Genomic DNA, 27,395 nt, shown 5'->3' with positions numbered 1-27,395 from the left:
AACTATTGTTAAAACACAAAAAAAGCTGCATAAATCAATGCAATGTGAAATGATGAGGCTATTATTTGATTGCCAGGTCCTTGCTACTAATATAGGCCCCATTTGATTGTGGGACATAAAAGTTAAATGTTAATGTTTTAGTCAAATATTTAGGACTTTAGTTTTGAGTACTGATTCATATATGATGCAAGTTAAATAATTGTTCTGAAGTGCTCCTACTGGTTCTGGAGTGTTTGACTAACCAGGTCGTTGGTTCACTTTGTTAGCGGTATCTGACTTTTCACCTTGAGTAGGCCTACCTTCTGATATTCTGAAAGGCTGATTCTATTCAATAGTTATATTTTCGCTACAAAGATAGTGGAGGTATATATGGAGTTTATATATATATATATATATATATTTTAATGATGATTTTTTTTCACCTTTATTTAACCAGGTAGGCAAGTTGAGAACAAGTTCTCATTTAAAATTGCGACCTGGTCAAGATAAAGCAAAGCAGTTCGACACATACAACGACACAGAGTTACACATGGAGTAAAACAAACATACAGTCAATTATACAGTAAAAAGGTATGCGAAGAAAGTTGAAAAAAAAAAATATATATATATATATATATACGGGACACGACAAGACGAGGACAAAAGACGTCTGAACTGCTATGCCATCTTGGAGCGAGTATGCGCATAACATTTCTTTTTTCTCAGTTTGGTTATACTAAGGCCAACTTGTTGATGGTTTTATGCACCATCCATTTATTGCTTTGCAGGGGCTACGTAATGAAACTTCCGGTATTGGAGGGACCGTTTCTTAACCAATCACTGTGCTTGAGACGCGGAAATGCAATGGCGGACAGGATGAAGTTGAATGACGAAAACGGTGTGTGCGATAAACAAAGGGGAAATGTTGCCATAACGTCTTCTTGCAAGGAAATATCAAGCTACAGAGACAGTATGTTAATTCTTTTGAATCTGCTCACAGACTTCGGGAGTGAGGTTGGTATACTAATGCTTTTGCACAATCTAATTCAGCTATAATTGCTTCGATCACTGCGAGAGATGCCCACGAGATGTACATGCTGCATGTCTGTTCTTATCAAATAGGAATTTGTCAAATATCCTTTGTCGCATGCAATCGCACGCTAAATGGTACAATGTTGCAAGAATAGTTTGTGTTGCAGCACAGTAGGCTACTACTACTAGCTTGCTGTTGCACTGATTACAGATGGGCTCCTTCCTCCTTTATCTAGCAGGCTGAATGCGACAAAGTAGCAATCAAAAAGATCTTACTGACAACTGCCGCGTGGAGCAAAGTAACAAATAATAGCCCTCGTTTGTATTAACAGCTTTTGCTTGTTTTTTTCCCCCGGTTCTTATAGCCCTGGAAATAATATATTTTGTAGACTTAGTATAGCTCAAATGGAGGCTTAACTATTCTTAGTCCAGGTTCTGACCAAGTTTCAATGATTTATTTTGTAACTATTTTTCATTTCAAGCTGAAATTGGGTGAAGCTGCACTGAAAATCAGCGCCAGCTTAGACACAGTGGATGTGGCATCTCTTCAACCTACTCGTCATGTGTTCACCTGTCTTCAGCAACACATCTCCAAACTACAGGTAGACAACACTACAGTCTCACAACGGTGTGCTGACAGGTGCACAGTGGTGTCATGTCGAAAGTTAAGGATGGATATGCAACACTACTTTCAGTATTTATGACATTTTTCATTTGGTTCTTTACTCTAGAGCAAGTATTCCCAAACTGGGGTATGCTAAATCAAATGTGATTCACATTTAAAAATACATTTAAAAAAGTAAAATATTTTTATTAAAAAATAAATGTTTCACATTTTCAAATAGTCCATTTATATTTTCCAACGGTGCTATGCATTTGGGAGGTTTATTTCTCGCCTGAGTAGCCTTGCTTCACTGCCAAAAATAAAATTAAACCATCTAGTGTTCAGCAAAATAACAACAGAATGTCAAATACAGGTAGCCTAGTCAAATAATTAACATCCGATTACATTAAACGTTACTCTCTCACGGGAATTCCACTAACGGTCCGCATGTAGCCAAACGTAGCTGCTGCTGATTCTGTTTGCTAGAAAATTGATAAATGTTTTTTTTAAAGTATGGCACACGTCCATAGACACATACCAGCTCTACTGGTAGTACTGCTACTACCAGCAGTACTACAAATGCACCTGTCGATGACACAAGTTGTTCTGCTTCCATGAGCACATCCAATGCTAGCATCAGTAATTCTACATTTGTTGATAGCCCAGCTAGCATGGACACTGATAGTAGTGAATCTGATACAGCCAAAGAGCTACTGCCCCCTTACCCGGGAAACCACCGAACAACAGACAGGGACGTTGGACCATCGAAGAGGCGCAAATATGATGAGAAGTACATTGATTTTGGGTTCACTTATATTGGGAGTAGGGCCTTTCCTTATCCACAGTGTGTTATGTGTGCAAAAGTACTATCTCACAACTCGATGAAACCTTCACTCCTGCGTAGACATTTAGAAACAAAACATGCCAATATAAAAAAATAAGCCACAGGAGTTTTTTGAGTGAGAATTAAGATTACTTTTGAGTAGTAAGACATGTATAAATGCAACAGATACCATTAATAAGAAGGGGCTAGAATAGTCTTATATGGTGAGCTACCGAGTGTCTAGGACAGGCAAACCACAAACTATTGTGTAGGACTTAATTCTTCCTGCTGCCTTGGATATGGCTGGGACAATGTTGGGGGGAAAGGCCGAAAAACTATACAGACAATATCTTCATCAAACAACACTGTTTCACGACGCATCAGTGACATGGCAGGAGATGTTTCGAAACAGTTACTGCTTCGCATGCAAGCCATTGAATTCTATGCGTTACAGCTGGATGTGTCAACAGACCTGTCAAAGGGCCTGGCACAGCTCCTGGTATATGTTGTTTAAGTTTATGGGGGTAATGAAGGCATCCTCTTCTGCAAACCACTGGAAACCAGGACAACAGGAGAGGATATTTTAAGTACTGGACAGCTTCGTGACATCAAATGGACTTTGGTCATCAAGATTTGTTTGTATCTTTACTAATGGCCCAAAAGCTATGAGAGGGAGACATAGTAGAGTGATAACCCACGTGCAAGCAGTTTCTCCCGACGCTACTTGGGTACACTGCAGCATCCACCGAGAGGCTCTTGCTGCCAAAGGAATGCCTGACAGCTTGAAAGATGTTTGTGACACTACAGTGAAAATTGTTAACTTTGTTAAAGCAAGGCCCCTGAACTCTCGTGTATTTTCTGCACTATGCAATGATATGGGCAGCGACCATGTAACGCTTTTACAACATACAGAAAAGCGCTGGTTATCAAGGGGCAAAGTATTGACACGTTTTTTGGAATTGAGAGACAAGCTTTAAGTTTGCTTTACTGACCATCATTTTCACTTGTCTGACCACTTGCGTGATGACGAGTTTCTCATACGACTGGCCTATCTGGGTGATGTTTTTTCTCACCTGAATGATCTGAATCTAGGATCACAGGGACTCTCTGCAACTATATTCAATGTGCTGGACAAAATTGAGGCTATGATTAAGAAGTTGGGAGCTCTTCTCTGTCTGCATTAACAAAGACAACACACAGGTCTTTCCATTGTATGATTTTTTTTTTGTGTGTGTGCAAATTCCCTCAAACTTACAGACAATGTCAAATGTGATATATCGAAGCACCTGAGTGAGTTGGGTGCGCAATTACGCAGGTACTTTCCCGAAACGGATGACGTAAACAACTGGTTTCGTTATCCCTTTCATGCCCTGACTCCAGTCCATTTACCGATATCTGAACAAGAGAGCCTCATCGAAATTGCAGGAAGCAGTTCTGTGAAAATGGAATTTAATCAGAAGCCACTGCCACATTTTCTAGATTGGGCTGCGCTCAGGGTATCCTGCCTTGGCAAATTGCACTGTTGTTAAGTCACTGATGCTCTTTGCAACCACGTACCTATGTGAGAGTGGATTCTCGGCCCTCCCTAGCATGAAAATCAAATACAGGCACAGACTGTGTGTGAGGCATGATTTAAGACTGCGACTCTCTCCAATGCAACCCAACATTGTGGAGTTACGTGGATCCTTTCAAGCACACCCTTCTCATTAACCTGTGGTGAGTTATTCACAATTTTCAATGACCAAATAAGGTTTTATATGTAATATGGCTAAATAAAGAGCAAAATTATTTATTATATTATTATTTGTGCCCTGGTCCTATAAGAGCTCTTTGTCACAACCCGGCTCGTGGGAAGTGACAAACTCCCACTCATTCTTATGTTTAATAAATATATTGTATAGTGTGTGTGGCAGTGCGCTGACCCTGGCGCTAGAGGGGGTACGCAGCTGGAGGTTGAATGTTTGAAGGGTTACGGGACTATAAAAAGTTTGGGAACCACTGCTCTAGAGTTAAATAAATTGTTGCATTTTCATGTGTTTTTTTTGTGTTTTTTATTCTTTGTCGTATTAGTTAATGGATGTAGAAAGTGTATGTTTAAAAAAATATATATATATTTCACCTTTATTTAACCAGGTAGGCAAGTTGAGAACATGTTGACGGGGACTTCACCGTCTCTCCCCATAACCTGCTTTTAATCCTCCTCAACAGTCAGTTTCAGACAACCTGAGGGTCCTGGTGGAGGCAGAAGACCAGTCCTCGTCTTCAAAGAGCAACAAGGATGAAACCACTAGCACACTCTCTTCTGAAGAGATGACCATAGACTCGCCACCCATTCTACCTGCAGCTCAGCCAACCCGGCCAGAGGTAGAGGAGGAGGGCAAGTTGCAGGTTGATGACCTCAGCATTCAGATCAGAGCCAACAAATCCGAGGTGAGTTGACTGTAGCTTCTGTTTGGTCATTGGTCAACTCCGCTCAGCTGGAATGATGCTGCGGTTTATACGGCAGTGTTTTCAATACTGTTTCCTATTCTCTGCTAAAGCCAATGAATACTCATAAGTAATTGCCTCCGAGTGTGCTGCACACTTTGCAATAACATAGTAGTGAATCAAATGTTTGATCAGGACCTGATGATAAGCCAGTTTAGCACAGAATAAGGGCTCCTTCAGAGTGCTGTAGTCAGGGAACGTGGGAGTGTGTGGTCGCTGACTGGTGTGGTGGCAGTAGCAGGAGGGCTTTGCGAGAGGGCCAGGCCCTTGATATATTATGAAGTGGATGCTCATTACTCTAGAGAGATTGCATGTGGATGAAGGACAAGAGGATGCCGAGGCCTGTTGTATTTCATTGTGTATTTATTTTGGTAGCCAAATAAACAGTATTTTGTAATACTTCGTCATTTTTAGAAATGGCAAAGCAATTGTGATGGGGTATTCTGAATCTGAGGACATTTCACGTGCTGTCTGGATGTGAACGCTAGTCTCATATCGCTTTGCTTGCCCCTGCCTTTATTACCATGATATAAACAAAACTCGACTGTCGTTTGATATCAATAGCTCTTTAATCCAGCCTGTGTCACATCTCCAACTGTCTCCTCTACTACTATAGATTGATAGGAGGATATCTGCATTTATAGAGCGAAAGCAGCTGGAGATCAATGAAAACAACGTGAGGGAGTTCTGCAACGTGATCGACTGCAATCAGGGTAAGAATCTGAGTGAGGTGTGGGGAGAGGTGTGTGTGTGTGTGTGTGTGTGTGTGTGTGTGAGAGAGAGTTGGTGGAGGGGGGGCGTGCACAGATTGCCAATGTTTGGAGAGGGCTGATTTCCACAGCCAGAGAGGCAAGAGGTCAGACTGAACTGTTATAATAGTGGGCCTGAAGTAGCTAACACCCTCCTCAGCTGGCCTCAAAATAAATCCAGCTTTGTCCAGATTCTTTGAACAGAAGGTACAAGTTGTTGTTTTTCTTCAGAAATAGATGGTGTGAAATGACAGTAATACAAATGACAATTAACAGTAATGACCGTAACAGAAATATTGGTAACAGAAATGAGGGTAACCGAAGTGAACATGTCACAAGGACAGTCCATTTAATTTTAAACGGATCCATCAGTTAATTATCCACAAAATGGATATTTCAAAGGTAAAATATATATTTTGTGCTGATTTAATATAAACGGTTCCCTTTTGCTATGATGTAGAAGACAGCTGTGCCAGAACAGATGCAGTATTCACACCCTACCCAGGCTTCAAAAGTCATGTTAAAGGTAAGAGCATTCTGCTTTAAGTTTAAACATAGTTTTCTTATGTTATTTCTTATTTTTTATGTTTATTGGTGGGTCGTTCAAAGAAATTAGTCCCTTTTGCGTAGTGTAACTTGATTAAAATAATAATAATAAATGAGTTAGCTAATTTTAACATTATTAATTTAAAAAAAAACATGTATTACCATCAAGTTAAATAAATTACTGTAGTAATTTCCTATTAAGTGCCAAATAAAGTACCAGCGTTGCTAGTCATTAATCCCCTTGTGACGGGGGGAATGGAAGCTTGTTGTTTGCAACGGGGAGGAGCAATCGAATGCAAGTTTCACAAAGAAATGTACATTGTAAAAAATGTCTAGCCTGTCTATCGAAGGGTAACAGGGTCGACATGGTATGTTTGACCCACTGTTTTCCACCACGATACACCAGAAAATGGCCAAAAAGAGTAGACCCAGCTCACTTGCTTTTACACTATGATTTGACAATTAGATGTTCAATGTTTCTTTAGAAAATAATATTTAATGATCAACTGCCCCTTGGAACCATCTTCTCTGGTTTTAAAGGACCTATGAGGCATTAATATGAGTCAGAAACATTAATTCTAGTATTAGAATTGACTACAAAGTGTAAAGAGGATAATTTTGGTTTATAAAGTCAGTCTCGTCCAAAATGGAGTTTGGTAAGTGACTGCGTTATGTCAACAATTCAACAAAACAATTCATGCCCCATTTTGCCTATTAACGCGTGATGGCACTGTGTTTTCTGGGAAAAGACTGGGCGATTTCGCTTTGCATGGCCCAGTGCCCCTCGGCAGACGTAGGAGACCTCTCCTTAGGACAGTTTTTCCCAACCCTGGTCCCCGAGTACCCCCAAAGTTCACATTTTTATTGTAACCCTGGAGGACAAGCACACCTGATCCAACTTGTCAACTAATCATCAAGCCTCAATGAGTTGAATGAGTTGTGTTAGTCCGGGGCTACAACGAAACGGTGTACTGTTGGGGGTACTGGAGGACCAGGGTTGGGAAACACTGCCTTAAGAGGACCATTCCATTGGTCCTCTTTAAGGTAGTGAGCAGACCCCGCCTACGCGAGGCGAAACACACTCGCCCACTGGAACCTCTTCCCTAGACATGACGTGGGTAGTACATGCCCTACCCCCATTCATAGACGCTAACTACCTTTAGCGCCTATTGACGATAGTATCTTCTGGCCAGGGGGGTTTGTTAGGAGCCATGACCCTCAACCTGAACATGGACCACGGGTCACTTTAATTATGTTTACATACTGTTTTTTTTACCCTCTTCATATGTACACTATATATGCAGAAGTATGTGGACACCCCTTCTAGTTAGTCGATTTGGCTCTTTTGGTATTTTTTTAGGATCCCCATTTAGCTGTTGCAAACGCAGCAGCTACTGTTCCTGGGGTCCACACAAAACATGAAACATCATACAGAATGACAATACAGAACATCATTAGACAAGAACAGCTCAGACAGAACTACATTCATAAAAAAAGGCACATGTAGCCTACATATCAATGCATACACACACACACACACACACTATCTAGGGGAGAGGTGAGGTGTTGCTTTACCTTGAAACAAGGTTTGCTATTTATTTGAGCAATGTGCTCTGTTCTGTTCTGGGCCAGCTGCAGCTTAACTAGGTCTTTCTTAGCAGCACTGGACCACACGACTGGACAATCTGCAGCCACTCCTGTTGCTGACAGGTGTATAAAATCAAGCACACAGCATTGCATGTTAAAATTGTCTGTCCTCTGTTAAAACACTCACTACAGAGTTACAAACTGCCTCTGGAAGCAACGTCAGCACAATAACTGTTTGTTGGGAGCTTCATGAAATGGGTTTCCATGGCCGAGCAGCCGCACACAAACCTAAGATCACCATGCGCAATGCCAAGTCTCTGCTGGAGTGGTATAAAGCTTGCCGCCATTGGACTCTGGAGCAGTGGACTCGTTCTCTGGAGTGATGAATCACGCATCACGCTTCACCATCTGGCAGTCCGACGGACGACTCTGGGTTTGGCAGATGCCAGGAGAACGCTACCAGCCCCAATGCGTAGTGCCAACTGTAAAGTTTGTTGGAGGAGGAATAATGGTCTGTGGCTGTTTTTCATGGTTCAGGCTAGGATCCCTTAATTCCAGTGAAGGGAATTCTTAACCCTACAGCATACAATGACATTCTAGATGATTCTTTCAACACACCTGGTCTTCCAGGTCGATTAAATCAAAAACATGTGGTGCCTGCGGCACTACTGGGCCAGGGTTGCCTACCCCTGTACTAGGCTAGCTAGCTCATAACTAAGCAAAGCTGACAACATGTTTGATGCATGTTACCAGCTTGCTTTCAGTAAAGAAAATTAAATGCCAACTGGTTAGCTACTGTCCTTTTTTTTGTGACTGAATGACAAAGACAAACCCAAGAAACACGCACATCAAACCACACCCCCAAGACAGCTCTCGTTTGCCTTTATTCACAGGCACTAGCATTTCTTAATGAGCAATGATGAAAGACGAGGCCAAATCAGGAAGTGCAAAAAAATAAATAAAGGGAACACTTAAACAATACAATGTAACTCCAAGTCAATCACACTTCTGTGAAATCAAACTGTCCCCCCCCAATAAAGGAGTGGTTCTGCAGGTGATAACCACAGACCACTTCTCAGTTCCTATGCTTCCTGGCTGATGTTTTGGTCACTTTTGAATGCTGGCGGTGCTTTCACTCTAGTGGTAGCATGAGACGGAGTCTACAACCCACACAAGTGGCTCAGGTAGTACAGCTCATCCAGGATGGCACATCAATGCGAGCTGTGGCAAGAAGGTTTTCTGTGTCTGTCAGCGTAGTGTCCAGAGCATGGAGGCGCTACCAGGAGACAGGCCAGTACATCAGGAGACGTGGAGGAGGCTGTAGGAGGGCAACAACCCAGCAGCAGGACCGCTACCTCCGCCTTTGTGCAAGGAGGAGCAGAAGGAGCACTGCCAGAGCCCTGCAAAATGACCTCCAGCAGGCCACAAATGTGCATGTGTCTGCTCAAATGGTCAGAAACAGAATCCATGAGGGTGGTATGAGGGCCCGACGTCCACAGGTGGGGGTTGTGCTTACAGCCCAACACCGTGCAGGACGTTTGGTATTTGCCAGAGAACACCAGAATTGGCAAATTCGCCACTGGCGCCCTGTGCTCTTCACAGATGAAAGCAGGTTCACACTGAGCACGTGACAGAGTCTGGAGACGCCGTGGAGAACGTTCTGCTGCCTGCAACATCCTCCAGCATGACTGGTTTGGCGGTGGGTCAGTCATGGTGTGGGGTGGCATTTCTTTGGGGGGCTGCACAGCCCTCCATGTGCTCGCCAGAGGTAGCCTGACTGCCATTAGGTACCGAGATGAGATCCTCAGACCCCTTGTGAGACCATATGCTGGTGCGGTTGGCCCTGGGTTTCCTCCTAATGCAAGACAATGCTAGACCTCATATGGCTGGAGTGTGTCAGCAGTTCCTGCAAGAGGAAGGCATTGATGCTATGGACTGGCCCGCCCGTTCCCCAGACCTGAATCCAATTGAGCACATCTGGGACATCATGTCTCGCTCCATCCACCAACTCCACATTGCACCACAGACTGTCCAGGAGTTGGCAGATGCTTTAGTCCAGGTCTGGGAGGAGATCCCTCTGGAGACCATCCGCCACCTCATCAGGAGCATGCCCAGGTGTTGTAGGAAGGTCATACAGGCACGGGGAGGCCACACACACTACTGAGCCTCATTTTGACTTGTTTTAAGGACATTACATCAAAGTTGGATCAGCCTGTAGTGTGGTTTTCCACTTAAATTTTGAGTGTGACTCCAAATCCAGACCTCCATGGGTTGATAAATTTGATTTCCATTGATAATTTTTGTGTGATTTTGTTGTCAGCACATTCAACTATGTAAAGAAAAAAAGTGTTTAAAAATAATATTTCATTCATTCAGATCTAGGATGTGTTATTTTAGTGTTCCCTTTATTTTTTTGAGCAGTGCACTTTCACCATATTAAAAGGTTTATCTTTTTTAAACCTTAAAATGCATCACTAATCACATTAAAAATATATATATTTGAAATCTTCAGAAATGACTTTGTCACAGCTACAAAAGAACTAGGGCTTTGTGAAAACTGCTGAATTTTGGGCACATTAGCTAGTATTTATTCATATATATTGAATTTTCCATGTGCTCTAAAGGCCACTACATTTTAAAATAACAGGCTTTTAAAATCCAATATGGGTGCACAATTTCTACTTAAAATATCGAAGGGACGTAAAAGGGACTCAATCCGATGAAACGACCCTGGTATGTTTCTTTACTCTGCTTGTGACATTTAATGGGTTTCTATTGTCTGTATGCCTTGTCTGTGCAGTGACTCGTGTGGTGAACACCTACGGGCCTCAGACTCGTAGAGGGGGAGGGTTAGGAGGAGGCGCCTTGGGGGAGGCTGAGGAGCAGCAGAGGGCCATGGTGTCTAGAGACTGTGGGAATCCAGCCATAGAGGAACGCCTGCACAACATCGAGACACACCTAAAGCTCCCAACAGGTGAAGAGGTTTAAACAAGATGTGGTATCGGCCATATTGTGGTCGTTGCATGTCTCTCTTTACCCAAACATTTGTATTCCTTTACATTTCTGACACTTGACCTTTAGGTCTTATACTCTTAATATTCCTATCAGACACACAAACCTTTCTTTTCCAGAGGGTCCAGTGCCTTTAAGTGTGTACCAGAGGCTGAAGAAGCTTGAAGATCGGATCCTGGAGTTGGAGGGACTTTCCCCGGAGTACTTCCAGTCTGTGAGTTTACGGTGGTAGAAAGATTTTAACACATCCACTTATATTTTTGTATGTGCGTGCGGACATGCGTGCGTCTACTTGCGCGTTAGTATTTCTCCATGTTAGTATTTTTCCATATTGAGCCCGAGAGTCCTTATGCGTGATTATCAGAAGTGGGGTATTTCTTCCTCTTCAGTTCAGAATATATCATCCATGTCAGAATTTAGCCTATCAAAGTTAGCTGAGTAAGAGCGCTCGAGTTTCTGCATGACTCTTATCTCTCCCTTCTCTTGGCTTGACGTGCCGGTTCTAAGAGCGTGCTGCTCTCCATGTCCTTTAGGGTGTGTGTGTGTGCGTGCGTGCACAGAACTGGGGGTTGAGAGAGTCTTTTTGAATAAACTGAGCTGATCTTTTTTTTTTATTCCAAGTGCCACTGTTTAAGCAATTTCTGCAAATAGTTTGGAAGTACACACTGAGCAGGTTTCTGAGGGTGGAGGAGGGGAGATGTTTCCTCAGTAGCGGCCTAGTGAGTCTATAATCTCGTCTTTAACACTCGTACCCAGGCCCTAACATTAACCCCTGCCAAATGTGGGTAGATTTTTCCATTGGTGGGTAAGATGTCTATTTCACCAGCCACGTTGGTGGGTGGTCAGGGCTCCACAGTGCACGCATTTCACTCGCATTTGTGAATTAAAATGGTCAACTATGATCACATTTTATAGTAACATAAATGCTGCAGTAGCTGTTTTCAAAGTACACTACAAATGTATGTGGACACCTGCTCGTCGAACATTTGCTGCTAAAACAGTCTCCACTCTTCTGGGAAGGCTTTCCACTCGATGTTGGGACTTGATTCCATTCAGCCACAATAGCATTAGTGAGGTTGGGCACTGATGTTGGGCGATTTCGCCTGGATCACAATCGGCGTTCCAATTCATCCCTAAGGTGTTTCGATGGTACTACGCATTGGGGCAGGTAGCGTTTTTCCTGACATCCGCCAAACCAGATTTGTCCATCGGACTGCCAGATGGTGACGTGTGATTCATCACTCCAGCGAACGTGTTTCCACTGCTCCAGAGTCCTATATCAGCAAATTTTATACCACTCCAGCCAATGCTTGGCATTAAACATGATGATCTTAGGCTTGTGTGTGGCTGCTCAGCCATGGAAACCCATTTCATGAAGCTCCTGACGAACAGTTATTGTTATAGCACAATTTCAACATGCTATGTGCTTCAGCACTCGGCGGTCCGGTTCTGTGAACTTGTGTGGCCTACCACTTCGCCGCTGAGCCGTTGTTGCTTCTAGACGTTTCCACCTTACAATAACAGCACTTACAGTTAACCCGGGGCAGCTCTAGCAGGGCAGAAATTTGACAAACTGACTTTGTTGCTTTGTTTCATAGCTAGTAAATTAATCGCACAAAGTCAAAGAACTACAAATCCTATATAGCCTATACCATCTCGCGCTGCAACACTTCATAGATTGGGGCTTTGCGCACATGAAGAGCTGAGTGAAAGATTATTTACTTGAAATGAAAGTCTACTTAAGTGAGACTTTGTCATTGTGTTTCTTGTCTATTTACATTGTTTTGTTCACACGCTAGGTTGTTTTTCAGTTTGAGTTTCAACTGCTAGGGAAGAAAAAAACTCTGCTACTAATCAGACTCAATCTCAAAGGCAGACTGGAGCAACGTTACCACGGTAACCTCCCACTCTTAAAGGGGCAGGTGAACATTGTTGTCTCATCTGTGATATTTTGGTAAAAGACTCTGGCCACAAAATATATTAAATTAAACAATATACCACATTACTTCTTACTAGTAATACATTTGTATTGTTTTAGAAACATTACAAAGCATTGCAGCATGCTCTCCTCTTTTTGTGTTTTGTTGGTGTAATTTTACGGGGGGTGGAAAAATGTTCTCTGGTTAAAAGAAATCTGAGTGGCTGGTAGATTTTTATTTTTTTAATCTACCTGACACTGTGGTTGGTGGACCAGGAAGTTGATTTTAGGCCCTGCTCGTACTCCTTTAGGGGTTGAAAATTCCAGATTTGGTCACTAATAAACGCTTCAATTGGAATGCAGTGGCTTTCTATCAGTGGTTTAGCTAAGTCATTGCCCAAGTCTTTAGATTTACAGTACTGTATGTTGCATAGCAGACTGCTGCAGTGCATTAAAATACTTTCATGGTTGGGTTGAGGGTGGGAAGGCCATGTTTTTGTACTCTCATTCCTGGCCCTTTTTAGTCTGCTAGTTCTGAAATGACTAAAGAACTGAATTCTTCATGGAGATTCTTCATATGAGTAATATACTTGCACTATTAGCCTTCTTGCAGAATGTATTTTTGTCACCAGAAAATGAAGGCACAGCTGGTTGATTTTAGTTTTTAATCTTTTTATTCTGAAAGCTATTTGATTGGTGCCATTTCCAGAAATAGAAGGTATTTTCTGAGGTAGGTGTATTGATGTAAAAAGAACAAGTAGCTCTCGGGGCTCATTTTAAAGCTACAATATGTACGTTTTTGGACGACCTGACTAAATTCACATAGTAATGGGAGTTCTAGATCTGTCAGTCACATTAAAAGCAAGTCTATTATTTCTATGCTTTCCATTTTTGTACACCAGCTTCAAACAGTTTAAAATATAATATTTTTGGTTATGGAAAATATATTTCACAACTGTTTAGATGGTACAATGATTCTCTATTTGCTTGTTTTGTCACACAAACTGAAATTATGCGAACGATTTTAGAATTTTAAGCAACCAGGAAATGGCGTAGAGATTTCTGCGTAGTGCATCTTGAATGGATGGGAAATATTTGTTCAGTCTGTCTGACCCTGTGCACGGCAGGAATGTTGCCAGTGGCTAACCTCTAACTCTTCTAGTTCTCTCAAAGTTACTGAACCTCTTTTTTTGTCTCTGCTCTCTCTGAGTTACCTAAACATTCTAACCTCTCATCTCCTGTGTTCTTTCAGAGTTACCTACACAAGCGACCAAAGACATCAATGTCTCAGGTGAGATGTGTTATCATACCTTCTCACTTGTCTCATACCTTTCCTCCTTTCATTACATTCAAGTTCAAAGCAGTGTTTCTCAACCTTCGGTCCATGGACAACCACCAGTTTAAGGTGACACTGATTTTAGTGTGCGCATATGTGCTTGTACTTGCTTTTGACTGTGATTGTTCTTATCTCCCATGTTGGCAGGTCTGTAGTCTGTCGGAGCTGGATGTGAAGATCAGTGCTGTCAAAGCGGCCTTGCTGAAGAGGATGGGGGAATTTGGGCCGGTAGAGTACGACACCGAGTGTCCACTCTGACCCCCAACCTTTTGACCTATGACCTTCACACGTACCCACCATTATGGGCACCAGACTAGAGGAACAGATGAGAGACTTTAACCTTGAGGTGTAGATATCCACCCTTACACACAGCTGAATGCTGCTTCAGTTTTATTGAGTAAAATGTGTGTGTGGGGGGGGGCAGCCATATTGGTCAGGGAGAAATCCAAACCAGTCTAATCGGAATGAATAGCAGTAGAGGCGCAATACGGATTTGTACTTATTCAGGGAAATAAAACTAATGCATGTGATATCAGAAATTGTTTAATACAATTATCAACTGAAAATATTGTCGTATAATTATAAATACAGTTTTATACCAATTGAAGGATACCATAAATGTCTAAATTGATGTTTTCTTGGAAAGCTGTGAGTGCTATTATATGATACAATGTCAGTACTTGTTGCATTTACAACTTGTCTAAGTCCTATCATCAGCTGATTTCAACCAGTGTGTGGCTGTGGATTGACTGCATTGTCTAATGGAATGTTGGGATATTGGCCATTTTTAATTAATTAGAAAATGAATGAAATCATTCCCCTAAAACTGTCTGGCTAGCTAGCTGACCAACATCGCAGATAAATTCTTTGAATTAATATTTTATGAATCACAGCACTGACTAACCATGGTTGACCAACTCCCTGACCAAGATGGCTGACCTTTATCCCATCATAAGAAGGTTCATGTCCATTCTGGTATTCTATTCCTAATTCTATGTGTCCTGAGCTGAAGGTCTTGGTTTTCAACCTTCGGGTTGAAATGTTGCACTCCATGAAACTACTGGAGAATTCAAGTGTGTGTGTGTGGGTATCTATCTTTCTAGCATGATGTGGCTCTGCGGCTCCCGTGTTTTTCGGGATCTATAGTCTGCCCCACTCAAAGTTCCGGAGCTTCCTGAAGCTTCTGCGCATGTATATATTCTCTACTTTACCCACAGAGAACAGGCTACTCGGGTGAATGGTGCTCGTTTAATAAAGTTAGATCAAAGCTGAAACCGTGTCGGCAAGATCGCATAATGATAATATTCGACATAGAGTTTGATATAACAGCGTAGTATAACATTACTGTAAGACAAAAATGGGGATATGCATATAGATCTTGAGTTATACAGTGTGTTTTTTCAAAGTAGTCTACAGTGTTGTTTTGAATGATGTACAGTTAATTAATTTTAGAGCAGATGGAGTAAACAAACTAGCATAGCCTACCTGTGTATTTTGCCCAGTGGCGCATGCTGTTGTGTTTTGGCCACATGAGAGAGAGAGATGCGTTGTTTTTTAGAAACGTTATATGCTGCTATTATATTATTTTTCTGTTATGGAGAATACTACGCTCATTGTGATGTTGCAGACATTGCTTCAGACATTGATCTAACTTGATTCAGCGTTGATTCTTCCTCCTTTTTGCTGTTGTGTTGCAAAGTTTGTTTTTGTAAATAAATTCTCTTTTTCATTTGGCGAACCTGTTGAAGTAGACTTTGACTCAGGGTTCTAATCACACACTCACTATGAACTGTTAGACACACACACATTGTACATGAACAGTGTTAGTCATGCACACAGCTAATCAGATCGCAATTAATTCCTTTTCTAAATTGTACACAACTGAAGAGGTTTAAATTTAACTACGTGAGGTAATTCATATTAAAGGGTGACAGTGGGAAATCAGCAAATCCAGGAAATGACTTGGCAGGGGGCCACTAAAGCCTGCGTGCTCTGTTCAGTGAACTTTTCAACAGTACGTTTAAAGTACAGTAGTTTGTAGTTAGGAATTGAGTAGTGCTTTTCAGGACCCTGTCTTTTTCAAAGATAATTTGTAAAAATCCAAATAACTTAACAGATCTTCATTGTAAAAGGGTGAACCATAAACAATTAATGAACATGCACCTGTGGAACGGTCGTTAAGACTAACAGCTTACAGACTGTAGGCAATTAAGGTCACAGTTATGAAAAATTAGGACACTAAAGAGGCCTTTCTATTGACTCTGAAAACACCAAAACAAAGTTGCCCAGGGTCCCTGCTCATCTGCGTGAACGTGCCTTAGGCATGCTGCAAGGATGCATGAGGACTGCAGATCTGGCCAGGGCAATGAATTGCAATGTCTGTACTGTGAGACGCCTAAGACAGGGAGACAGGACAGACAGCTGATCATCCTCGCAGTAGCAGACCACGTGTAACAACACCTGCACAGGATCGGTACATCCGAACATCACACCTGCGGGACAGGTACAGGATGGCAACAACTGCCCGAGTTACACCAGGAACGCACAATACCTCCATCAGTGCTCAGACTGTCTGCAATAGGCTGAGAGATGCTGAACTGAGAGCTTGTAGGCCTGTTGTAAGGCAGGTCCTCACCAGACGTCATCGGCAACAACGTCGTCTATGGGCACAAATCCACCGTCGCTGGACCAGACAGGACTGACAAAAAGTGCTCTTCACTGACGAGTTGCGGTGTTGTCTCACCAGGGGTGATGGTTGGATTTGCGTTTATCGTCGAAGGAATGAGTGCTACACCGAGGCCTGTACTCTGGAGCGGGATCGATTTGGAGGTGGAAGGTCCGTCATGGTCTGGGGCGGTGTGTCACAGCATCATCGGACTGAGCTTGTTATCATTGCAGGCAATCTCAACGCTGTGCGTTATGCAGGGAAGACATCCTCCCTCATATGGTACCCTTCCTGCAGGCTCATTCTGACATGACCCTCCAGCATGATAATTCCACCAGCCATACTACTCGTTCTGTGCGTGATTTCCTGCAAGACAGGAATGTCAGTGTTCTGCCATGGCCAGCAAAGAGCCCGGATCTCAATCCCATTGAGCACGTCTGGGACCTGTTGGATTGAAGGGTGAGGGCTTGGGCCATTCCCCCCGGGAAATGTCCGGGAACTTGCAGGTGCCTTGGTGGAAGAGTGGGGTAACATCTCACAACATGAACTGGCAAATCTGGTGCAGTCCGTGAGGTGGAGAATTTGTTCTATGGAACTTGTTCAGTTTATGTCTCAGTTGTTGAGTCTTCATACAAATATTTACACATGTTATGTTTGCTGAAAATCAACGCAGTTGCTGAGTTTATGTATGTATGTATGTGTGAACAACTGTATTAAGTTGTGCATATGTGTGTGTACACACATCTATTCAGTTGTGTGTCTGCATGCATGTGTATGCAGGGCCGGGTCTAGCCTTCTGGGGGCCCTAAGCAATATACTGCAATTCTGATGATGCACAATCACATTTTGAAATTGCACCTGCTGTGTTGTACTATTCTTACTCTCAATAGTTGAGACCCTGACTGAAATCCTAAACTGGGTCGGGGGCCCCGAGCTACCGAATGTCACTTATGCCTGGAACTGGCCCTGAGTGTATGTGTACAAGTGTATTGAGTTTCTCAGTGAGTGTGTAATTGGGGTGTGTCAGAGTGCACATGATTCAGCTGTCTGCTTTGCTGTGAGGTTGATGATCACCATGATTTCTATCATTACAACAAATTACCTGATTACTAGATCTCTGTCTGCACCGTACAATGCATCGAGCTCTGAGTCCTCACGCACGCACGCGCGCACACACACACACACACACAGCAGTTAAGGAAATTGCTCTGTGTATCTGTGTAGGCATAAATTGATATGTGAAAGCTAGATTAATGTTCACAGCCACACGACTAGACGTTTTAAACACCTGATATAGAATTGCTATTGATTGTCATTTCATCTACAAAATGGATCTATGGTTTACAATGATTGGGTATCAAAAAGCTTTCACATTTCATTCCACATTTCTTGGAGACTTTAAATCATCTAATTGTACAGTAATCCTTCTTTTCTCACTCTTATTTGACATTTCCTCGCAGTAAAATGGCACATCAACGTTCTATGAATTCTCCGGTGGCGTCTCGACATTGATTGACGGAGAGGTCTCTGAGCACAAAAGGAAAATGTCCTTTTGTTTCTGCCTTGTTCAGTCACATAATATTCTTACTGTGGAAATGGGGGGGGGGGACCTTTTCCTCTCAGTCCTTTTCAGGTGTTCCTCACTTGTTCTGGTCTCCCCCAGTCTTTTATTCTCTCATTCATCTGAACTTTCTGGGCACAAGGCCCACACGGCACTAAGGGAGGCACTTGAGCACTGACAATGTGAACAGGCGGTCGCTGTATTGCGGTCACAATGTGAACAGGGGGTCTCTGCATTGTTCCCCTGTGGTTCCTTTGTCTTAGATACGGAACCCTTATAAGGGTTAATGACAAATGATTGGTCTGAGTGTAACAAATGGATTTTGGACGTGGACAAAGGGATTATCAGTAGGCATGGCTTGTGTCTCAAATGGCACCCTATTCCCTATGTGGGCCTTAGGACTCTGGTCAAAAGTAGTGCGCTATATAGGGAATAGGGTGCCATTTTGGACATCCCCTGTCTGTCGAGCTGGGATGGATCCACCCATGATGAAGGTATTGAACGGAGCATACAGACCAAGGGGGAGGTGATGGCGGGCTACAATGAACACAACACAACATTTTAGCGGCCGCCAGGCTCCAGCCCGGCCCCAGAATATTTGAACTGATCTCGTTCCCTTCCCTCACGCCCTGGTTTTCGCCAGGTGATGATGTGGCATTCAACAACAATGCACAGCTCAAACACATTATTTTACTTTGCCAATCAATGAGCTGCAATTAGGAGCAAGAGCCACTGCGGAATTACATACATGGATTTGAATTGTACCACCATGTTTGGTTCAATAAGGAATAAAGTCAACAACGTTAGTGTCAGTAAATAGCCTATTAGTCCATGGGTGGGTGAGCACAGTATGGCCTTCTAGAAGACTACAGAGCCACTTCCACACCGACTCAATGCTCCCTCCCTGTCTCTGTTTGTCTGTCAATCTCTCCCTCTCCCTCTCTCGGACTATTTCTAGTTCTGTGATTGTCTATCTGGGAACCTTGTTAAAAGCCTGGGAGGTTTATGCTTGTCTTGTGTCAAGGTCTCCCTACATGATATCAAGGCCAGGGAGGAGTTATTCATAGCCATTCATAACTTCCCCAACTCTTAATGGGCTCGGACCCTCCATAGAGAAAGGTTTTTCATGTGACTAGTCAGCTCCAGTCGTCATTCAGCCCGCGGCTCCGTGTCAAAAAAGACTGTTGCTCGTTTGTGTCCTGAACAATGAGGAACAAGGCTGAATCTCTGGCCGGGGACAAAGGGGAGAAAACAACCTTTTCATTCTGCAGAACATTAGATTCTGACACATTTTGCCATGGCAGGTTTTTTTTTCCTGGGGTCCTGAGTGCTGCAGGATCTGGGTCTTTAAAAGGACCACCTGTTGGTTACCAGCCGGGTCTTCATTACGTGCTAGGAACTATTATCACAGGGTGTGGAGTGCAGCACGAGGGACTTCTAAAGTTAACCCTGTTGATCAGGACCCGGCTCAAAGGAACCACGTTCCACAGCCATGCCTGTAAGGGGAAAGAAACCTACAGAACCAAATCCAATGTCATGTCCAATTCTGTCATCGCTATGTGGATTCATCATTTTTGGGGGGGCTTTTTGTGGATCGAGGAGGGGGGGGTTATTCATTCACAGCTGTCACTCACTCACAAATGACACATAAAGACAAAAGATGACCAAATAACCATTGTTCAAACCACTCAATGATAGATAACTCGTTCTTTCTTTTAAGTGTAGAAAGGTTTATATGCATGCAGTGTGCAAAAATGATTACTTTATTATATTTCAGTTTCCAAAACGTGTTAACCATAATTGATGCTCCAACATTTCATTGCACAGCGTTAAGGCTGCCTAGAGAGTTTAATAGGAATTTCTCTTTATGGACATTGACCCATTTGCAGTCCCAAAGCCATTGTCAGAGCAAGGACATAACCTCCCATGATGTTTATGACTGCTGTGAATGTGTTCATGCCTCTCAACTGCCTCACAATCTAATAGTCTTTGAGCGCATTGAAGATTGAATTGAACAAACTAAACTTCTAAACAGATAGCATGGCAATGCTTGCCATTCAGATGATCTGTATTAAATACATCTGATGCTGCTATAGATGCTGTACCAAATACCTATACACACAGCATCATCACTTTGTCTGTGAATGTGTGTACAGTTTGTTGTACATCTTTTGTTTTAAATCACACATACTGAGAGGAGCTTACACCTCTGACCTGACCCACTGGGGTGGAGGGGAGAGAGAGAGCCAGAGAGAGCCAGCCAGCCAGCCAGCCATCCAGCTGCTCTTTGTGGTCCTCTCTGCCTGCTGCTGCAGCCCCCAGTCAACATGTGCCTGTGATATTGCCAGGATGGATCAGCGGGAACCGAATTCAGGCAATTACAATCAAGTCAGGGCATAGTTAGTGCATGGGCCCAGCACCTGAGCTGGATGCTGATGAGAGACTTAGCCCCGACCAACCCCCTCCCCAATTCATTGTACCAGACACAGCCTAGTGCAGGGGTGGGCAATCATTTTGGCTCGAGGGCCACATTGGGAATTCAAAATTCAGTGGAGGGCCGTCCAGATTTTTTCCAGGTCAATTGGTTAATTAAAAGCAATTTGCAGGTCAAGAAAAAGGGCAGTTATTTGAAAACGTATAGGTCCATTATAATTTCTACATACTTTCTATCTCGTTTTAGATGTTCCAGAGTGACCTGGAGTGTTTTTAACCCCCCCCATCCCAACCTCCATCACCCAACCTCCCAACCCCCGTTTGACAGCAACCGTTCCCCTCACCTCTTTCACTCCCCTCTGTAATCCTCTCTGTCACCTGTCTCTGTTCATTCTACTATATAAATCAAATCAAATTTTATTTGTCACATACACATGGTTAGCAGATGTTAATGCGAGTGTAGCGAAATGCTTGTGCTTCTAGTTCCGACAATGTCGTAATAACCAACAAGTAATCTAGCTAACAATTCCAAAACTACTACCTTATAGACACAAGTGTAAGGGGATAAAGAATATGTACATAAAGATATATGAGTGAGTGATGGTACAGAGCGGCATAGGCAAGATACAGTAGATGGTATGGAGTGCAGTATATACATATGAGATGAGTATGTAAACAAAGTGGCATAGTTAAAGTGGCTAGTGATACATGTATTACATAGATGCAGTAGATGATATAGAGTACAGTATATACATATGAGATGAATAATGTAGGGTATGTAAACATTATATTAGGTAGCATTGTTTAAAGTGGCTAGTGATATATTTTACATAATTTCCCATCAATTCCCATTATTAAAGTGGCTGGAGTTGAGTCAGTGTGTTGGCAGCAGCCACTCAATGTTAGTGGTGGCTGTTTAACAGTCTGATATACTTATATACTGCACTATACATAGGCCCTGGGCCATGGTGGTCATCTACATTTACAATTCATTCTTCACACTGTAGTACTTGAAGTCACACTTTCCATAACATCTGCACGTGCTGGACATTGACTGAATTGCTCATGGTACAGCACATATCTGTGGTAAGAGAGGGGAAGAGAGTGGAAAAGCAGGTCACAGCCAGGAGAGTCCTCTACCTGGCCGTGATGCAAGAATATGGAGTCACAAGATGTCACAGCTCTCCAATCATTCTTAGTCCCCCTTTTTCCTACAAGATGCTCTCAACCCTTTGGAAAGGTAAGGACAGCCAGCTGGCTAGTCACCCTCACTCAGGTGGGCAGGCAGCACACTTTGCTGAAGGGTCATTGTGATTCTACAGATCAGGTTACCCACTACTAGCTACACTACTCCCGCCACTGGCTGTTCTTATGGAGTCCCTATAAATCCCCCCACCCCACCCCACCCCACACTCTCAATCTCTAATCTTTCAGCCTCATCTTTCATCTGTTGTTTTGAAGTGCACTGACTGTCTGTTTTGGGAGATTGCTAGCCTTTATCCCCATTCCACTGAACCCTCAGAGCCTGTGGCAGCAACATATATTTGAAGTCCTCCTGTGTGTTTGTGGTAGTTTGGTGGGGTGCTGAAGTTGAACACATCTCGGGTGGGGTGCTGAAGTTGAACACATCTCTGTAGCCAAACATTTCTGTTTAGATTACACCAGTGTTGTTTCTGGTGGTTGCTAGTTTGGCGGGGCATAAGGGTGAATTTGAACGGCAATTGGCTCTCCCAATTCTTGCCATAATGGTTGTTTTTTGACTATGGTTTATTTTCCTGAGGCTATAGATGCCAGGCCACAGCCAGCCGAGGAGTCAAATGATTGATGCTTAAAGATTCCTTCTGTTTGTGATAAGTGGTAGTTGGTGGTATTTTGTTGGGCGTAGGGGTGAAGCTGATGACCCATATCTTTTCCCCAATTTTTGTCATAATGGTTGTTTTTTAACTCTGGTATATATATATATATATTTCCTTTTCTCTCTCTCTGTGGTAAGATACCGACCGCCAGCCCAGACAACCAGGGTTTTCTCTGTAAAATTATTCCATTTTGGTTGAAGAAAAAGAAATTGGATTGTGTTGATCCTGTTCTGTTCCTGGGAGGGCGGCAGCGGCATTATCCTCGGCTGACACCGCTGTCCAAGAGGCAATCACAGTGGCCTCGCTCTCTTCGCCTCGCCTCGCCTCACTGCGACAAAAACACTCCATCTGCTAGGAGAAGGAGGAAATCACACCACAATGAGGTCTCACTCTCCGAGACTGCTGCTATGGCGGTATGGCTGGGCTGGGCTGACAGCTGGGGCCTTAGAGAGGGATGTATACTGACGGGCCACTATCTACACAATGTTCACACACACACACACACACACCATACCATACCCCAGAACACACACCAGCAGCCATATGTACTACACTAGTGCTATGCACCTGTTCACACACAAAGATGATTTTAACTATTGGTTACACAGTTGCTCAGTTTAACAAATAGACGAGAAATCACAATATGTACACATTTTGGAAAATATTGTGGAGACAGCTTATTTATTTCTATAAAGAATTTACAGTTAATATACGGTCTCCTTGGTTATGGAATGAGAAGATGTGGCTTCCCCACCATGGCACAAACCATTACACACAAGATGGATAACACAATTAGCATTTCTGGTGTAACTAATACTTATCTGACAACCCAAAGAAATCGTTCATAAATCATTCAGAAAACCACAATGCCTCCCACTGTAAATCTTAGCATACAGACATACAAAACACATTGGCACCAAATACTACCATTAGGTCAGCAATCTGGGATAGACACTCTTATGGAAATAACTGCCACCGTTTACAGGTCACCCTTTGAGCATTGAGGAGAGTCACCCCCCCCCAAATGGCACCCTATTCTCTATGTAGCCCACTACTTTTGATTAGAGCCCAATGATCAAAAGTAGTGCACTATATAGGATATAGGGTGCCCAGCTGACACTGCCTCTTGCGCCATGTAGATGGAGGCCCGTGATTACAAACAGACAGGCAGGAGGCACAATCCTGAAGAGAACTCCACTCTCCTCTCTTACTTTTCTCCCCATCTACCCCCATGCATATGTACTATGTGTACACACACACACACACACACACACACACACACACACACACACACACACACACACACACACACACTTTCACCCCACACAACAAATGCACATGCACACACACACACACATGTTAACTCCCACACACACACACACACACACACTTTCTCCCCCACAACAAATGCACATGCTATCTCTGACATAGATGTTAATCTCCCAGCCAAGCCACTACCACTGTGAACTCGCTGACACACAGTATATAACCATGCCGGAGCCACGCTATCACTAGCAACACACACGCACACACCCACTTTCTCCCCCACAACAAATGCACATGCTATCTCTGACATAGATGTTAATCTCCCAGCCAAGCCACTACCACTGTGAACTCGCTGACACACAGTATATAACCATGCCGGAGCCACACTATCACTAGCAACACACACACACACACACACACACACACACACACACACACACACACACACACACACACACACACACACACACACACACACACACACACACAGTGAATTACAAATGGAAGGATTTTTACACAGAGTGGCGAGATACAGGCCACCTTACACAAAAACGGGTTATTTATAGTGACAATTGTTCTGATAGATTAGAATTTGAGATTAAAATGTCACAGAAATCGTTCTTTCCCCCTCTAGAATAAAGTACAGTAGAGAGAAGGCATTGAAATAAGTGAAAATATGACTTTGTTGAAAGAGAGCAAGAGCAGAGGCTCATGTGGGGTTTCACATAGCAAATTAGCAAACCCTCGTCTCAAACCCTCTTGTACAGACATGCATATACACTTCAGGACACCCACACACAAACTCACCTACGCATGCATCCCTTTCAAATCCTTGAAATCAGTCTCTCTCTCTATTATTAGAGAACAGGTGCGTCAAAGCTGGGACCGAGAGATTGAGAAACAGCTTCTATCTCCAAGCCATTAGACTGTTAAACAGTCACCTCTATCCAGCCTCCGCCCAGTACCCTGCCCTGAACTTTAGACACTGTTGTAGCCGGCTACCACCCGGTACTCAACCCTGCACCTTAGAGACTGCTGCCCTATGTACATAGTCATTGAACACTGCTGGATTCATCATTTTTTTCTGGACAACTTGTGTATTTTTGTTTTATTTTTGTATTGGTAGATATTACTGCACTGTTGGAGCTGGAAACACAAGCATTTCACTGCACCTGCATTAACATCTGTGTACCCGACCAATAAACTTTGATTTGATTTTTTATTTTGAATTTGATTTCACGCACGCACGCGCACACACACACACACATAAACACACACACACCTACCTTCAATTGTACAGTGGCAAGAAAAACTATATGAACCCTTTGGAATCATCTGGATTTCTGCATAAATTGGTCATCAAATTAGATCTGATCTTCATCTAAGTCACAACAATAGACAAACTCAGTGTGCTTAAACCAATAAACACACAAATTATTGTATTTTTCTTGTCTATATTGAATACATAATTTAAACATTCACAGTGTAGGTTGGAAAAAGTATGTGAACCCCTAGGCTAATTACTTCTCCACAAGCTAATTGGAGTCAGAAGTCAGCTAACCTGGACCCCAATCAATTAGATGAGATTGGAGAAGTTGGTAAGAGCTGCCCTGCCCTGTAAAAAAACACTCACAAAATTGGAGTTTGGCTATTCACAAGAGGCATTGCCTGATGTGAGCCGTGCCTCAAACAAAAGAGATCTCAGAAGACCCAAAATGAAGAATTGTTGTTCATGGAAGGGCACCATGGAAGAAGCCACTGCTGTCCAAAAAAATCCATTGCTGCAGGTCTGAAGTTCGCAAAAGAGCATCTAGATGTTCCACAGCGGAACTGGCAAAATATTCTGTGTTCAGGTGAAACTACAGTTGACTTGTTTGGAAGGAACACGCAATACGTGGAGAAAATGTGGAGAAAAAAAAGCACAGCACACCAACATCAAAACATTGTCCCAACTGTAAAGTATGGTGGAGGGAGCATCATGGTTTGGGGCTGCTTTGCTGCCTCAGGGCCTGGACAGCTTGCTATCATCGACAACTTTATCAAGACATTATGCAGGAGAATGTAAGGCTAACTGTCTGCCAATTGAAGCTTAACAGAAGTTGGGTGATGCAACAGGACAACGACCCAAAACAAATAAGTCAATCAACAACAGAATGACTTCAACAGAAGAAAATACGTCTCCTGGAGTGGTCCAGTCAGAGTCCTGACCTCAACCCGATTGAGATGCTGAGGCATGACCTCAAGAGAGCGGTTTACACCAGACATCCCAAGAATATTGCTGAACTGAAAAAGTTTTGTAAAGAGGAATGGTCCAAAATTTCTCCTGACTGTTGTGCAGGTCTGATCCGCAACTACAGAAAATATTTGGTTGAGGTTATTGCTGCCAAAGAAGGTTCAGCCAGTTATTAAATCCAAGGGTTCACATACTTTCCCCACCCTGAACTGTGAATGTTTACACGGTGTGTTCAATAAAGACATGAAAACATATAACTGTTTGTGTGTTATTAGTTTAAGCAGACTGTGTTTGTCTATTATTGTGACTTAGATGAAGATCAGATCACATTTTATGACCAATTTATGCAGAAGTCCAAGTAATTCCAAAGGGTTCACATACTTTTTCTTGCCACTGTATCGACAGACACAGAAATCAATCTCTTGTCTCTTTAGTTAATCCGCAATGGCTCTGCCACTAATAACGTATGGAGCAGGTGAGACGACAGACTGAGGGGGGAGAGGGGCTGAGGGGAGAGGTAAGGAAAAGGTGGTGAGGGAAAAACAGAGAGGGAGGAGATAGGACTGGGGAGGGGCAGATTGGAGAGCAAAGAGGTGGGGGAGGGCAGGGGGGCGAGGAAGAGGTGAGGGGCAGGTGAGGGGCCTGTAGTCTGAGACTGGCTGGCACAGTTCCAGTGCAATTATGGGACTTGTGTATGAGAGGAGAAGGGTGTAGGAAAAGAAGCTGCACAGAGGGAAAGAGGAAGAGCGAGAGAGAGAGAGAGAGAGGAAGAGGACAGAGAGAGAACGCAACAAAGAGTGAGTGAGAGAGAGACCAAGAACCGAGAGCGAAAGAGAGAGACGAGACGTAGGGGGAAGGTAGGGTAAAAATCGATCCCATCTGTGGTCTGATGGTTAATTACCACGTCTGTGGATGAGAGGAGAGAGAGCAGAGCAGAGCAGCAGCCCTGTAAGGATGAATGAGGAGGATGAGAGGCTTGGCTGGCCTCCCGGAGCCTCAGCTCTGATTAATACCACAGAATAGAGGGTTTCTTAGCAATGAAAGGAGGAGGCCATGAGCTGCCTGGTAAGGTGCACAGAGGGTAGACAGAGAGAGAGATGTGCGTTCTACACACACACACACAGAGACACACGTCGCACACATATGCACATACATGTCCGCAAGTATGCACACACACACTTTCACACATAAACTAGATTTCCATCCAATTGGCGACAGATTTTCATGCAAATAATCTAAAATCGGCATGAAGAAAATAAGCGCATTTTCCCACCAGCGGTGTGTATCCACCCATCGGATAAAAGTCAA

At 43.2% G+C, this 27,395-nt stretch overlaps 1 protein-coding gene across 1 annotated transcript; it reads left to right on the top strand.

Moving 5' to 3' along the window:
* The first annotated feature begins 812 nt into the window (after positions 1-812).
* Positions 813-15,811, top strand: LOC112261539 (MAP3K12 binding inhibitory protein 1). Its single transcript, XM_024436964.2, has 9 exons — positions 813-993; positions 1,494-1,613; positions 4,647-4,868; positions 5,542-5,638; positions 6,135-6,200; positions 10,608-10,781; positions 10,939-11,033; positions 13,990-14,028; positions 14,221-15,811. Exons 1-9 carry the CDS (start codon positions 844-846, stop codon positions 14,329-14,331), a joined length of 1,074 nt encoding a protein of 357 aa, XP_024292732.1. The 5' UTR covers positions 813-843; the 3' UTR covers positions 14,332-15,811.
* Positions 15,812-27,395: the final 11,584 nt, after the last annotated feature.

The sequence above is a fragment of the Oncorhynchus tshawytscha genome, linkage group LG11 (assembly GCF_018296145.1).
Source record: "Oncorhynchus tshawytscha isolate Ot180627B linkage group LG11, Otsh_v2.0, whole genome shotgun sequence".
Classification (NCBI taxonomy): domain Eukaryota; kingdom Metazoa; phylum Chordata; class Actinopteri; order Salmoniformes; family Salmonidae; genus Oncorhynchus; species Oncorhynchus tshawytscha.
This window is presented reverse-complemented; position numbering and strand designations above follow the sequence as displayed.